At 42.8% G+C, this 14,899-nt stretch overlaps 1 protein-coding gene and 1 long non-coding RNA gene across 5 annotated transcripts in view; one reads left to right on the top strand and one right to left on the bottom strand.

The window, feature by feature from the left end:
* The window catches only part of DCAF1 (DDB1 and CUL4 associated factor 1), a 61,909-nt gene extending 52,031 nt beyond the window's left edge, over positions 1-9,878 (bottom strand). For 2 of the 4 annotated variants that reach the window (XM_011364676.2, XM_011364674.2), the window contains exons 1-2: positions 9,656-9,870; positions 2,450-2,567 (exon numbers count right to left, since the gene is read on the bottom strand). In XM_011364676.2, the coding sequence (XP_011362978.1) occupies positions 2,450-2,559 (110 nt within the window). In that variant the 5' untranslated portion in view covers positions 2,560-2,567; positions 9,656-9,870. Of the gene's footprint in view, positions 1-2,449; positions 2,568-9,655 lie in introns of all 4 variants that reach the window. The other 2 variants (XM_011364675.2, XM_011364677.2) reach the window with 2 other exon arrangements.
* On the top strand, positions 6,148-10,276 carry LOC111742746. Its single transcript, XR_002781455.1, has 2 exons — positions 6,148-9,348; positions 10,006-10,276. It is a non-coding gene; the product is annotated as an uncharacterized LOC111742746 (long non-coding RNA).
* Positions 10,277-14,899: the final 4,623 nt, after the last annotated feature.

Raw genomic sequence — 14,899 nt, 5'->3', positions numbered from 1 at the left:
ATTCCTACCTGACATTCACCCTCCATTCAGGGGCGGAGGGTGGAGGGCATTTCCTCGCTGCTACAAAAACATGCCCCAATTCCTTCTCTCCTCAATGTCTTTTTCTGTCATAGTTTTCACTTTCGTAGAAAACCTTATTTCCCTGCTTTTCACTAAGCTCTATTCTACCACCATTCAAGTCTTTGTTTCAAGGAAACTTTACCTCTTGTACTGGAAAGCCCACTGGAATTGGGAGTTAAAACCCAGGATTCTAACTCAGCTTTCCACTGCCTGGCTGTGCAGTCTTTTCCAGGGAGCTCTGAGGATGGCTTTCTTAACATTGTAATTCTCAGTGATACTTTTATTGACAAATGAAGTTGAGGTTCAGAGATGTGTCTCATAGTTATGACACACAAACGGTCTTCAAATATTGGTTGAATTAAAAAAAACTGACTCATTCAAGTTTTTTCTATTCTCATAACCTCTACAATATTTGAGACACACTGCTAGATTTAACACTTCATTATATATTATTTTGTGCTATTCTGCACTGTTTCTTATTCATCAGTTGCCTCCCACAAGGTTAGCTCCTTGAACACAGGGCCCTCTATTTTAGGCTTTGCATTGATGAATATCTTAGCAGTGACAAAGATGACAGTCAAATATAATAAACGTGAAATTGCCTTAAAAATAAAACATGAGTATTTTTACTATACGTGCTCAATAAATATTTTTAAGCAATTAAGTAAATCCACCGCTAACATTATGATCCCCATTTAAGACTCTCTTTTCAGTCAATAATCCACATGTTAACTGCACAATACTTAGATTCTTTAATTCACTGTGGCTGTATTTCAAGTATCTAATGACTAGTCCTTAATCTCCAATGCCTCTACAAATGAAAACTCTCTTTGCACCAGTTAGCAATAATTCTGTCCCAAAAAAACAAAACAAAACTGTTCCCCATGTTTTCAAGAGCAGTTATGAAAAAAAGCATTTATCCCTGTTTAAATGCTCCTAAGATCAGTTCTTTATCCCTAAAGAAAAGATCATTGCATAAACAAAAAGCTTTTTTCACTATGAAATTAAAATTCGATGTTAAAGATTCCCATGTTCCAGTGACCATCTGCCTAGAAGAAACATAAGCATCCCTCCTCCCTGGTCTTTTCTTACTTTCTCTCTTCCTTAATACATTCACTCAATAAAATTACGTCCCACACAATTACTATGTACTAGACAGTGTACAAGTCATTGTATTTAAAGATACCAATAAAAAGGTACAACACTTACTTGCCTTTAAAAAGTTTACAATTTAGTGAGGAGACATGTAAAAACATAACTACAGCACAATGTAGTAAAAGTTAAAATGGGCGTATCATACATGTATGAATGATAGGAGTAGTAAAACCTTTTTCTTTTAAAGGAGTGTCTAAACCTACTCGGGGACATCAAAGTCAGAAAAGGTTTTAAAGACTAGATTCTTGGACCGCTTCTTGAAAAGACTAGAGCTTGCCAGGCAGACAAAGAAAAGGCATTTCAGGCCAAAGAAACAGCAAGCATAAAGGCACACAGACGTTAGAAAATCTGGTACTATTCCTTACTGAAGGAGAGCAACACTATGAGGCAGAAAAAGAGTGTAGGGGCCAAATCATAACCAGCCTCACAGACCAGTCCAAAAATTTTACATTTTATTCCATAGGAAAAAGGGAACCAGAGAAGAATCATGAGCAGAGGTATGACAATCACATTTGTGTATGAGAAAGATGAATCTTTCAGAGAGTAAGCTGGAGACAGAGGGATAATGCACACCGCCTAATGGGCCAGTCAAGAAAAGATCGATACCTTATGAGATAGTAGTGGAGATGGGGAAGAGGAAGAAGCAGAGCATCAGGGCTCAATGACTAAATAAATACACTGAGGAAGATGGTTTTCAAGTTTTTAATTTAAAACCATTTACACCAAGGCAAGGGGTACAGAAGCACAGCTGTGAATGAGGAAGAAAGTAGGATGAAGGCAGTAAGCTCTATTTTGGACATGGTACATTTAAGGTGTCTGTGGAATATCCGGGTAAAGATGTGTAAAACAAACAGCTGAGAAACAGATTTGAAATTTTAAAGAGGGGTCTGAAGTAGAAATAGAGATTTGAAAGTTAACAGAGTAATGTTTTAAACCGTGGGCAGGGATAAAGCTATCTAGGTAGAATATTTAGAGTGAAGAGAGAAGAGAGCCACAAACAAAGCCCTGGGGTCGAAACGCAGGCAGGAGAAAAATCTACGGAGAATGAGGACAAAGGGTCTGAGAGGAAAGGCAAGAAATTTAAAAAGCTTCAAGTAGTAGGGAAATAAAGACTAGTTCTAAAAGGGAAAAATATGGATTTCAAATTCACAGTGAAGGCCAAATGTTCCTACATTGTTCTCCAACTTTTCCTTCTGTTAAAACTAATTTTTACAAAAAACTTAATTGTTCGTACCTGGTAAGGATAGGTACCATGTCCTGCCCACTGCCATGTTCCTTTTCCCACTGCTCCAACAGGGTAGTGAGCTCAGCTTTGGAGTCCACATGTACCGCTACTGCAGTCATGGCTTGGCCTAAGGAAGCAAAAACAAACAAACGAAAAAACCCAATAAGTGAAAACAGACAAGTAAACCTGACATACTTCCTACAAAAAGAAAAGTGAGGATGGGAAAGATGAGGGGTGAGCAACACAGGAAATAATTAAAAGCAAGGAAAACTTAACCCTTGGACTCTAATTTGTGGTATAGTGAGAAACCTGGGTTTAGGAGCCTGAATACTCATCAGGTCATGATGATCAAGTGCTGTCACCTCTCTCAACCTATTTACTGAATGTCAAATGAGACAGGAAACCGGACTGAAATTGTGATTCTTAAACTTTCTACGATCAGGAACCTCTACGAGAATCAGACAGAAGGTATGCTCCCTCTCGCCCCCTCAAAAATGCACACACCTATATGCCATACATAGAATAATCCTAGGTCTAGATCTCTGAGGTCCAAAACTTTGAGGCTACATTTTTTAAAATACAAAATGTAGCAAAAACAACTCCGACAAATATTTTTGCTCTTCCAAGTCTTTGGGGAAAAGATCTACAGAAAGATAAACAACACGTTCCTGTTAAGTCTTAACATAGTATCATTACCAACACTAAAGTTGGGAAAGAGTGTTATAAACCCTGATCTCTCACAGCCAATTTCCTGGAAGGAGGAGGAGTTGCTGGGTTGGGTGGTCAGCCCAGGGGTGTAAAAGGACAAGGAGGTGAGGCAGGCTTTGGAGAAGCCACATGAGAAATACACGTAAAGAGGCTCCAAAAGGGATATATGAGACCCAAATGTTTTGGAGGTTTATAGATCAACTTTTTTGCCAAAGTAGCTTTATGATCAAAATGTCAGACCCTGCCCTGTAAAATATGTATTTTCACTGAAATAGCAACTGTTCTACAAAAAGTTTCACACCAGAAAAGGATTACTAGCTCATCTAGGATTAATGTTCACTCTTCAAAAGATACCTACTATAAGACCCAAAGACACATGTAAAAGATGACACCAATGACTCTAAAATGTAAATGTTTGTGTTTTAATAGAGAAAATTCTAATAGCAGTGATTCATGTCACTAGGCTATCCATAACTCCAAAGGAGAACAAGTATTTCCAAAAACAAATTTAAATTAAAAGGCTTCTTTTCTGCAGAGAGAAATCCACATTTTCAGACTTTGTAACCAAAGTTACAAAAAGGAAAAGCTGCAGGTCTGACTAATATGGACTGCTGACCTTAGGAAAATCCAGGCTGTATTTCTGACTATGACTACTAATTATACATCCACTTTTAAAAATAAATTTCTTACTTCGACTAATTTTAGATTTACAAAAGTTTACAAAGGTAGAATTCCCATATACCCCTCACCCAGTTCCGTTTCCCCTAATGTTACCATCCTATTTTATAGTGGTACAGTGTCAAAAGTAAGAAACTCAACATTGGTATATGACTATTAACTAAACTCCAGACTCGATTCAGATTTCACTAGTTCTTCCATTCATGTCCTTCTGTTCCAAGGTCTCATCCAGAATAATACATTGCACTTAGCTGTCATGTTTCTCTACTGTCCTGTTCTATCAGTTTTTGAGTCTCTCCTTGTTTTTCATACCTTGACAATCTTGAGAAGTACTAGCCAGGGTAGATAGAGTGTAGCAATAATAACCAAACATTTACAAAAGAATTAACATCAATCCTCAAATTCTTCCAAAAAATAGAACAGGAGGGACACTTCCTAAATTATTCCACAAAGCCAGCATTACCCCTATATCAAAGCCAGATAAAACATCACACACACAAAAAAAACTGAAAACCAATATACTTTATGAGCATAGATGCAAATTTCCTCAACAAAATACTGGCAAGCTGAATACAGCAGCATATAAAAATTGTACATCATGACCAAGTGGGGTTTATGCCAGAACTGCAAAGATGGTTCGACGCACAAAAATCAATTAGTATAATATACCCAACATCAACAGGATGAAGGAGGAAAAAAATGATCATCTGATTGATACAGAGAAAGCATCTGACAAAATCTAACACCCGTTTGTGATGAAAACACTCAAACTGGCAACAGAAGAGAACTTCCTCAACATGGTAAAGGGTATTAAAAAAAAAAACCACAGCAAACATTATACCCAATGGCGAACGACTGAAAGCTTTCCCCCTAAAATCATAAACAAGGATTCCCACTTTCGCCATTTATATTAAACATTGTACTGGAGTTCTAGCCAGAGCAATTAGTCAGGAAAAAGAAAAAAAGGCGTCCATGTTGAAAAGGAAAACATAAAATTATCATTTATTCACAGATGGCATGATCTTCTATAAAGAAAATCCTAAAGAATCCACTTTAAAAAAAAAAGTATTAGTTAATAAACAAATTAGCAAAGCTACAGGGTACAGCATCAACACAAAACTTAGTTGTATGGCTAAATACTAGCAATAAAAAATCCAAATATGAAATAAAAAAAATTTAATTTATAACAATACCAAAAATAAAATATTAAGGGAAAATTTAACCCAAAAAGGCACAAGACTTACACACTGAAAACTATAAAACACTGCTGGAATAAATTAGAGACGGCCTAAAGAAATGGAAAAATATCTTATGTTCATGGATTAGAAGACTTAATAATGTTAACATGGCAATACTCTCCAAAGTGGCCAAGAGTCAGTGCAATCCTTATCAAAATCCTACTGACTGTTTGCAAAAATAGAAATGTTGATCCTGAAATTCACATGCAATTGCAAGGGACCCTAAATAACCAAAATAATCTTGAAAAAGTTGGGAGAATTCATATTTCTGATTTCAAAACTTGCTACAAAGCTACAGTAATCAAAACAGTGTGGAAAGACCTGTATACCAATGCAACAGAACTGAGAGTCCAAAAATAAAATCTCACATTTATGGTCAATTAATTTTCGAAAACTGTGCCAAGACCATCAACAGGGAAAGAATTTGTTGAAAGACTATTAGAAGACTAATAATCCCTCAACAAATTGTGCAAAGACAACTGGATAGCCACATGAAAAAGAATGATGTTAAATTCTTGCCTCAAATTAACTCAAAATGGATCCAAGATCTAAACATAAGAGCTTAAACTATAAAACTCTTAAGAAGTAAACACGGGAAAATCTTCATGATCTTGAAATTAGTAAGGGGTTTTTATTTATGACACCAAAAGCTTAAGCAACAAAAGAATAAACAACTTCGAAATTTAAAAAATTTGTGCAAAGGACAGTATTAAGTGAACAATCCACAGAAAGAGACAATATTTGCAAATCGTATCTAATAAAGATCTAGTATCCAGAATATATAAAGAATTCCTACAACTCAACCAAAAAAAGCCTGATTCAAAAATTGGCAAAGGGTCTACAGCCAAGCTACTCTGAACAAGCTCCATCCCGTCTGATCTCGGAAGCTAAGCAGAGTCAGGACTGGTTAGTACTTGGATAGGAGACCAGAAAGGAAGACCAAGTGCTTGCTGTAGGCATAAAAAACAAAAAAGGGATTGTAAGCTGACAAGGTCCTTGCAATCTGTGAGGTGACCAAGGGCTGCCTCGCCTAAAAAAAAAAAAAAAAAATTGGCAAAGGACTTGAAAAAAACATTTCTCCAAACAAGATACACAAATGGCCAACTAGCCCATGAAAGATGCTCAACCTCATTAGCCATTAGAGAAATGACACTCAAAAGCACAATGCAATACCACCTACTAGGATGACCACACCCAAAAAAATCAGAATATAACAAGCATTGGCAAGGAGGTAGAGAAACAAACATATGCTGCAGGTGGGAATGTAAAATGGTACAGCAAATACGGAAAAAAGTTTGGTGGCTCTTCAAAGCTTTTAAAAAAACATAACATAGAATTGCCACATGACCCAGCAATTCCACTCTAACAAATGTATCCAAAAAAACTGAAAACAAATATTCAATCGAATAGCTGTACACAAATGCTCAAGGTAGCATATTGACAACAGCCAAAAGGTGGTAACAACCCCAAAGTCTATCAGTGAGTGAATGGATAAATGAAATGTAATGATATTCATACAATGCAATATTATTCAGCAATAGAAAGGAATGAAGTAGTGATACATGTTACAACTATGGATGAACCTTGAAAACAATATGCTAAGTAAAAGCAGCTAGATACAAAAGATCACATATTGTGTGATTCTATTTATATGAAACATCCAGAATAGGCAAATCCATATACAGAATGCTGCCTAGTGGTTGCCAAGGACTTGGGGGGAAAGCGAATTGGAAATGGCTCCTTATTGGGTACGGGGTTTCCTTTTGGGGTGATGGAAATGGAACTTAATAAGGTGATGGTTGCACAATGCTGTTAATCTACCAAATGCCGCTGACCACTACACTTTAAAATAGTTAATGGTTAATTTATAGTATGTGAATTTTACAATTGTTTTAATGGGAAAAAAGTTCCAGAAGGAAAAATCTTTTGGAAAACTAGTGAAAAACATAAAAGCAAAGCTTAAAGAAAATACAACTCAAGGGCATTAAAATACTAAAATTTTAGAGTTCAATTTAGACATATACTTCTGGTATTTTCAAAATTTCTGAATAATTATGCCTGAAAGACTTACTGTACAATGTAAAAGGTTCAGTCATCCTGTTATATACAAGACAGTGAAGGTACATTACTCAATTCACCATGTTTTAAAAAGAGTTAAGTTGTATGCAGAACTGATGGCCTGTCTGATAGTAACACAACAGCAACCAACTGATGACTATTAGTATGGGACAGATATTTGGCTAACTCACACTTTCGAATTTTCACAACCATCCTTCCCTTTTTCTTTTTTTTTTAACAGATGAAGATAAATGGGCTCATAGAGGCCCCCAAGACCAATTAATTGTTACTTGGAAGAAAAGGATTTCAAGCATTTGTATCTCAACTCTATGGACAAACCTGTGAGATCATGATCAAGTTATTTAACTTCTCCAAATCTCAATTTCCTTATCTGTAGAATGGAAATGGTTGTTGTGAGAATTAAATAATAATACTGTCCCTATGATGGAATATAAAGCCCTACAAAAAATATGTACAATGTTCTCATCCTTAAGGATGGCTACCAAGTATTTCAGGGTAATGTGTCTCCAACTTATTTTCAAATAGCTCCAAAAAAATAAATACACACCGCACCCATGTATAAAGAAAACATGGCAAGACATTAACTGTTGGATTTGGATGTATAAACAAGGGTAATTTTACTATTCTTTCAATTTTTTAACATTAAAAATTTTTCATAATAAAAAGTTGGAAAAAATTAAGAAGCATTTCCTTTCCTAGTTTGGACCAACTCAAATATATTGTCAAGCAAGGAAAACAAAGTATGTGTGTCCCTAGAATAAAATATCCTTGGAAGAATACATAAGAAAATATCTACTACATTTGTGTCAGTAACTAAAGTATAAAAGTAGAAGATTTTTCATCAGTTATTACTCTAGCTCTACCATTTTTTTCAAATATTTTATAACCTTTTGTAACTTTTTAATTAAACCATAAAATTTGTCCTCTTCTAATACATAATACTGAATGGCCTATTCGTCAGAAACTGTCCCGAATCCGAAAATGAAATCCACGTAAAGGGCAGCTCTCATCGGGTTACAATCCTGAAATGTTTGAAAGCATTTTTCCTCATTTAAAAGCAAAACAAAACCAAAAAACCAGGGGAAAAAAATCCAAGTAAAATTTATCCCATAATGAGTACGAAATATGAGATCATTTATAACAATTTCCTATTACTGTCCATAACCATCTCCTTTACAAAAACAACATAAGAAAATTGGTAATAAACCAATTTCAATCACTTCGAGCTAACATGTGGTTCATTCTACCAGATTCCTCCTCTATAAAATTTAACAACTGTATAACAGGTAGAACAGTAAAACACTGTACTCAGGAACTACTCAAGAGATTTCGATTTCCTTTATATTCCCCAAATTCTGTTATTTTATCTCCTTAACATCCAAAAATTTATCACCACTTGAAAATGGATAATGAATAACTGCCATATACAAAACCCAAATCCTTAAAGTATCAAGCAGAAAAACACCAAATTGATTCTTAAATTGTCTAAACGTATAAACTTACACAAACCTTAAAAGTAAACTCCAGTAAACTGGAAAAAGAAAATTACAGAACGACACTGCCCATGTACCTCTCCTACGTTAATAAAGCGTTTAGAACAGGAAGATGCTCACACAAATTAGTAACTAAAACGTGTACACTAATTAAAAGGCTTCACTGAAAACAGAGTGAAGAAAAACTCAGGCCAACGTGATGGGGACAGAAATGAATCATTTTGGACTCAAAAAGAACTACCACGGACATTCCAAAACTACTTGAACACATGCAGAGCCCCAGCGCTAATACTGCAATGAGAAAACCGTCTAGGAAGAGGGAGTTAAACAAACGCCTCTGACACCCCAGCTGAAAACGACTATAACCCACAGAAGCAAGCTCCTGAGCAGCTCGGCGGGCACTCGGAGGTTTGGTTCCCCGCCGCAGTCCCCGAACACCTCTGTCCACCCCTCCCCTCCACCAGGGGGGTGGGAGGAGTGCCCGGAAAGCTCCGCCCCCTCTCCGCCAGAGAGCCAAGCGGGTGCAGGGGGAGGCAGCACGAGGCCGAGGAGAAGGGAAAGCCCGCCCAGGTGACTGGAGGCGGAGACAGTCTTGGAAGGGGGCCGCTGTACCGCACGAAAGATGGAGCCCCCCCTCCCCGCCCCAGTCCGTACGGAACTGGGACTGGGAGGAAAAAGGTGCAAAGGAGGATGAGAGGGGCCCCTACTACAGGTAAGGGAGGGCACACTCTTGCCCCCCACTTAGGGCGGAAGAGTTACTCTCAGGAAGCTTCTTTTGCGGACGGGAGGAAGAATGTGCAGGCCCCGCCCCCGAGCCAAGAATCTGGAGAAGGAAAGGTCCTGTCAGGCCTCGGGCCCAGCCTCCCCGGCGGCCCGGCCGGCCCGCCCCCTCCCCGCCGGCGGCCCGGGCAGGTGCTGCCCCTCCCCCAGCCCGGCGCCCACTCTCCCGCCTGCCAGGCCGCGCGCCTTGTCTCCTCGCGCCCTTCGCAGAGACTCGTCCTCCTCCCTTTCCCACTCACCTTCCCGGGCGGCTCCGCCGCTCCCCCCTGACCCCGCCAGCGGCCACAGTTCACACACACCGCCTCAGGACCCGCACTCACTCTCCCTCACTCACACACAGCGCGACCACGGCTCCAGGGCGGCCCACATATTATGCGTCACTCGCGTGCTACGTGCCCCGCGCGCGCGCCCCGATTTGGCGCGAGGCTCGCTAGCAGGAGGCGGGAGGAGAACGCCAGCGCGAGCGGAGGAATATGGACGTGCCCTAGAGCCTCCTGGGAAATGAAGTTCCGCTTCTAGGGGCGGGCCCGCCAGATTTAATTGGCGCATGAGCACTTTGCTCCTGCGCATTGAGTTCTGGGATTTGTAGGTTTTCAAGCGTAACGCAAACTGCTGTGGACTCATTGGCTGCCTCAGAAGGCGGAAGCAAAAAGTGAAGACTACGATCAGAGCGCCTGCAGTCCAATCCAGTACTGTAGGCGCTTGATACCTTCTCAGCACCTTAATATACCCTGTGTGACAGAGAAAAAAAGCCTTTGTTTTTTCTCTCATTATTGCTTGAACATATCAGGACCTAAGAAAGCATTTTCCACAAGCATATAAGAAATCACAGCACTCATTAAAAAGAAGCCTCTGGTTTTCCTTTGTCTTTCTGTTCAAGATCTTGCCTGTAAGATCAATAAATATCCCTGGGTACTATATATGAAGCAGAGAAAAGGAAAAAATTCAAAGGCCGTATATTAAGGCAGGGCTGACCCCAGAGGTCATCTAATTCCTCTGTTTCGCAGCTGAGAAGAGGGAGGCCCAGAGTGAGTGACACCTAACATCACACAACCAATTAGCAGCAGAACCAGAAAGACTCCTGACACGGACCCCACAAAGGATCCCTTTGTGGAGACATGAAAGATAAATGTGACTCCACACAGAGCAGAATCTCTCCCTTACAAGATCCTCCCCAGCCTTTATCTCTGGGAGTCCTAAGCGAGTGTCTGTGCATTGCTACAAAGTCCTCAGAGCTGACTGTTACACATGGGGAACACGGGACACAGCAAACCTGCTGCCATGCTTAGGTTCCACAGCTAATAGGTAGCTAACCAGAACCCGAATGCTGGGTCTCTTGATTCTGCTCTGGATTGGACCCGTACTCTCTTTCCAAAAGAGGAACATCCATTTCACTTAAGTGTGTAACTTGGAGCAGCTGCTCAGGCACAAAATTCTAGAATATGGGGTGGCAGTGCCACAGACATGTCACCTCTTTGCAACCCTTTCAACTGCCACGACACAGCTTTCTTCTCTGTGCTTCTGGAACTCTGCCTATGTCAATAATGGCCACTATCATTTCTGTTGGCATTACAGCAGGCTCAGATCTGAGCGAAGGGTTTTACCCACACTCTTTTATATAACCGTCACTACCGCCGCACAGGGTAGATACAGTCAGCCACCTGTACAGATGAGAAATCTGGGCATAGAAAGGTGGCCCAAGAATTGGGGCCCAGGTATGTGGATCCAGAGGCCGGGCTCATAACTTTGCCATGCCTGTCCTCCATCAGTCCTTCAACTGACTGTCCTGCGGTGCCACCTTGGGCCATGAACCCAAAATGCATAAAGAAGGAATATTCAAGCCTTAACTACCATCCCTCTGTCCATGGTCTATCCAGTGCAGTGGTGACTTCCCCACTGAGTGGGGTCCTGAAAGGCAGAGTCCTTGTGAGAACCCAGGACTAACTCACCTGTTCCCGGCACAGCCTCAGCCTGCCACCAGATGGCACTGCTCCCCTTCAGGAACCCAGCCTGGGGCCCTAGGTCAGTAATAGGAGTGAGGGGCTTTGGAGAAACCAGGGCCCAGGAGGCTGGGGAAGCAGAGCAGAAGCTAGCTACACAGGGCTTATCTAGAAGCTGCTCACTCCAGAATCTCTACTCTGTAACACCTACAGCCCCTCTACCCCCGCTAACATCCCCGCCCCCACCGCACACACACACACACACACACAGCCACACACCCGCAGGCACTCCTATACCCCAACTCTAGGAAGGGTTTTCTGGGCTGCACACACATTCCAAGCATGCTCACTAACACCTTTCACAGGATTGCCATGCATGACAAATATACAAGCATACACACCTATGCATTGGCACAGCCAACATTTTCCAAAGTATACACAAGCACAAAGCCACAGAAAATCCAGACCCACACATCAGCTTGGCCTGGCACATTGCTTCTGAATCGTCAGAGATTCCTTGGCCTCTTTAGAAGAGCATCTCAGGACTCTGCCCCCCCACCCCACATTCTGCCTGTGCACACCCCCATGTGTGCCTCAGAAAGCAGCAGCTACCATCTAAAAGTGCCAGGAGTGGTGCTTTCAGGGCTGCCCAGTGGCAGAGATAGGGCAAGAGCAGTCCAGCCCTGGCCCCAGCACCAAGACCACAAACTTAGATATGTTCTACCTGCCCTCGCCCGCGAGCAGGGCCATGCCCTGGGTGTGAGTACCCATGCCATGGGTAAGAAATTTGATAGCACCAAATTCTCTCTTCCCTCCTCCCCCTCTTCACCCTTCCACTACCCCTTCCCTCCCATCATCTACTTCCCGGCTCACCTGACCCAGGTGCTCTCACCAACCCATCCCTATCCTGGTGCCACCACGATCCCTGTGCCTCCTCCTAGGGCGAGGGGGCCAGGTCAGCTGTCCCACATCTACTCCCACTCTGCTGGCTGAACAAGACTGCTACTACAAGTGTCCGGGGTCACAGGCGCCACCAAGGAGAGGCTCAGCACCGCCAGGCTCTGAGGACCCTGGCCCGGACAAAGAAGGAATTCCAATCATTCATTCAGTGCCCTCCCCCTCCCTGGGAGCCCCTACAGCCTCCTCGAAAAATGGAACACAGGTCTCACTGCCCAAGAGCTGTGCAAGTCACCCACTCCCATGACTACATCTTTGTCCACCAGTCTTGTTTGACAGAGGGAGAAACTGAGGCTTCGCAAAGACAACAATTTAAGCCCACACCTTGTCCAGTGGCCGCAGCAGCTGGAAGGCAGTCCCCACTTCATGCTCCCATAGGTATAACTTCATAGAGGAGCCTGAGGCTCAAGTGGGGAATGAAGTAGCCACTCCCGGCCTGAGCCAAAGCGAGGAGCCCCCAGCAGAGCCCCATACAATATTTAAGGCATACCTACATTAAAAAAAATTGCCATTTATCTGAAATTAAAATCGAACTGGTCATATTTTATCTGGCAACCCCACCTCAGAACCACCGCTCAGTCTCAGACCCCAAAGACTCCCATCCTGCGGCCCCCAGGGCCTCATTTGTATCATCTGCAAAATAGTTAGACGCAAATCAGAACAGCTGCCTCCCAATCGGTCTCATTAAAGATTAAACAGACCAAACAGTAAAGGCTCCGTTATCCAAAAGCTGATGATCTGGGTGATAGCGGGCTCAAATTCTTCCCTTTTACCTTTCTCTTTTTACCCCTGTCGCTAATGGTCAGGCATGAGAAATAATTTTCCCTCTTTATTGGGAAGAGTTTGCAGGAGACGGGTCACTCAGCAGTTGAGTCCAGCTTTGGAGGCGAACAGACCCCCCTGCTAAAACCAGTGCTTCCATTCAGCAGCTGTGGGACTTTTGTCTAATTACTTCACCTCTCTGAGCTTCAGTTTCCCTGGCTGGAAAATGGAAATGATATGCCTTCTTTCTAACATTGTTATGGGGGTTAAATGTGATAATGCTTAGTTGGGGCCTGGCACACAGAAGTACTAGCGGAGTGCTGGCTCTTCCTGTTTTGATTATTATTTGTCCATGGCTTGTCCCCATTGCAGTTCTTCGGGACTTCTCCAGCCCTGGCTGGTTTATCCCTCCCTCCAATACTGCATGCTGGAAGAGCTCGGGCTTTCCTCACTTAAATGTGAAATGAGCTTCTTATCAAAAAACAAATCCTGAGATAACACAGTTTCAGAAGCCTTGGGAAGTAGTGGAGTTGCCACTCTCAGAGACCAGCTGTCCACGCTCTGTCTCAGCCCAGAATTGAAAACTGAATGGGTCAGAGGATGGATTTAAGAGGATCTGCTCCTGGGCCTCCTCGTGCCTGCAAGGGCTACTGCTACTCAAGGGTGAAGGTTTTCAAGGCAAGGAGCCCCTAGGATACAAAACCAGACATGTCACCATCCCCAAACCAACCATCGACCCTGCCTCCTGCTGGGATGAAGCATCGCAAACTCTTGCCCAGAGCACATTTGCTTCCTTCCCTAGGGTCCTCTGGCAGGATGATGATGTCACAATCAAAGCAGAGACCAAAGAAGAGGGCCAGTGGATGCTCACAGTGGACCTGCCCAGCACGAAGAGGGCTTTAGCAAGAGGAGGACCAAACTCTGCCCTCTCGGTAACCCCAGGACCTGTCCAATCTCCAGTCTAGCTACCAGTTACACCTGCTGACTCACAGGGCCCTGCCCTTCCCAGAGGCTTGGCTCCAGGTGAGAGTTAGAGGTTAGAGGAACAGGTGCAGGGGAGGTAAGGAGAAAGCATGCCCAGCCTCTTTGGCCTCAGGTTTCTGGATTCGTAAATCTTTCTGGGAAGAAAACAACAGTGGAGGCGGCGTTGGAGAGAAAAGTCCTTGGATTTTTGACAATGCCTGTTTGTAAGAAGGTACTCTGGGGACTGCTAAGGCTGACCCTGATGAAGACTCGGGTCACACAAAGCTGCCCGCTCTATCAGTTCTTTCGCGTAGAAAAGCCTAGAGAAGAATGGCCTTGTCTAGTGGGAGGAGGCTGCTTGACACCTAATTCAAAGGTCAGAGACCCACAACCACCACCTGGAGTAACCACCTCCTGCCCCTGCCCAAACCTGGCTGCGATAGGCCTGGACCTTCGAGAGGTATTGCCAGATCTAACCAGGAGAACCCACTCGGGCCTGGGAGCCGAAGTCATCAAGGAGAGGTGTTTTTAAGTGTAGAGGGTTCCTGGGCTCTTACTGTGAGGCAATTTCTCTTCATTCCCTCAGGGAGGGGTGTCTCTCCATGAAAAGTCATCTGATGTTCCTTGAGGGGTGTCCCTCTGCCCAGCTCCTACTTCACCAGGCCCAAGCTTGTCACAAGATAGCTTTTAGTGAAGTCACAAAGCTGGCTGTCACATGACCAGGGACTAGTGGGAATTACTTGGGGACTTCAGATGTGGTCTTTGGACTCTGGAGAGGAGTGTGGGGTTTGGAGGGGCTCTAGCTAAAGGAGGCCAAGGGGATCTACTGGAGACCTGGAGATGATGACAGGTTTTCAGGTC

Source organism: Pteropus vampyrus, unplaced genomic scaffold (assembly GCF_000151845.1).
Source record: "Pteropus vampyrus isolate Shadow unplaced genomic scaffold, Pvam_2.0 Scaffold100, whole genome shotgun sequence".
NCBI lineage: Eukaryota > Metazoa > Chordata > Mammalia > Chiroptera > Pteropodidae > Pteropus > Pteropus vampyrus.
Note: the sequence above shows the minus strand (reverse complement) of the source record. Positions and strands in the feature narration are given on the sequence as shown.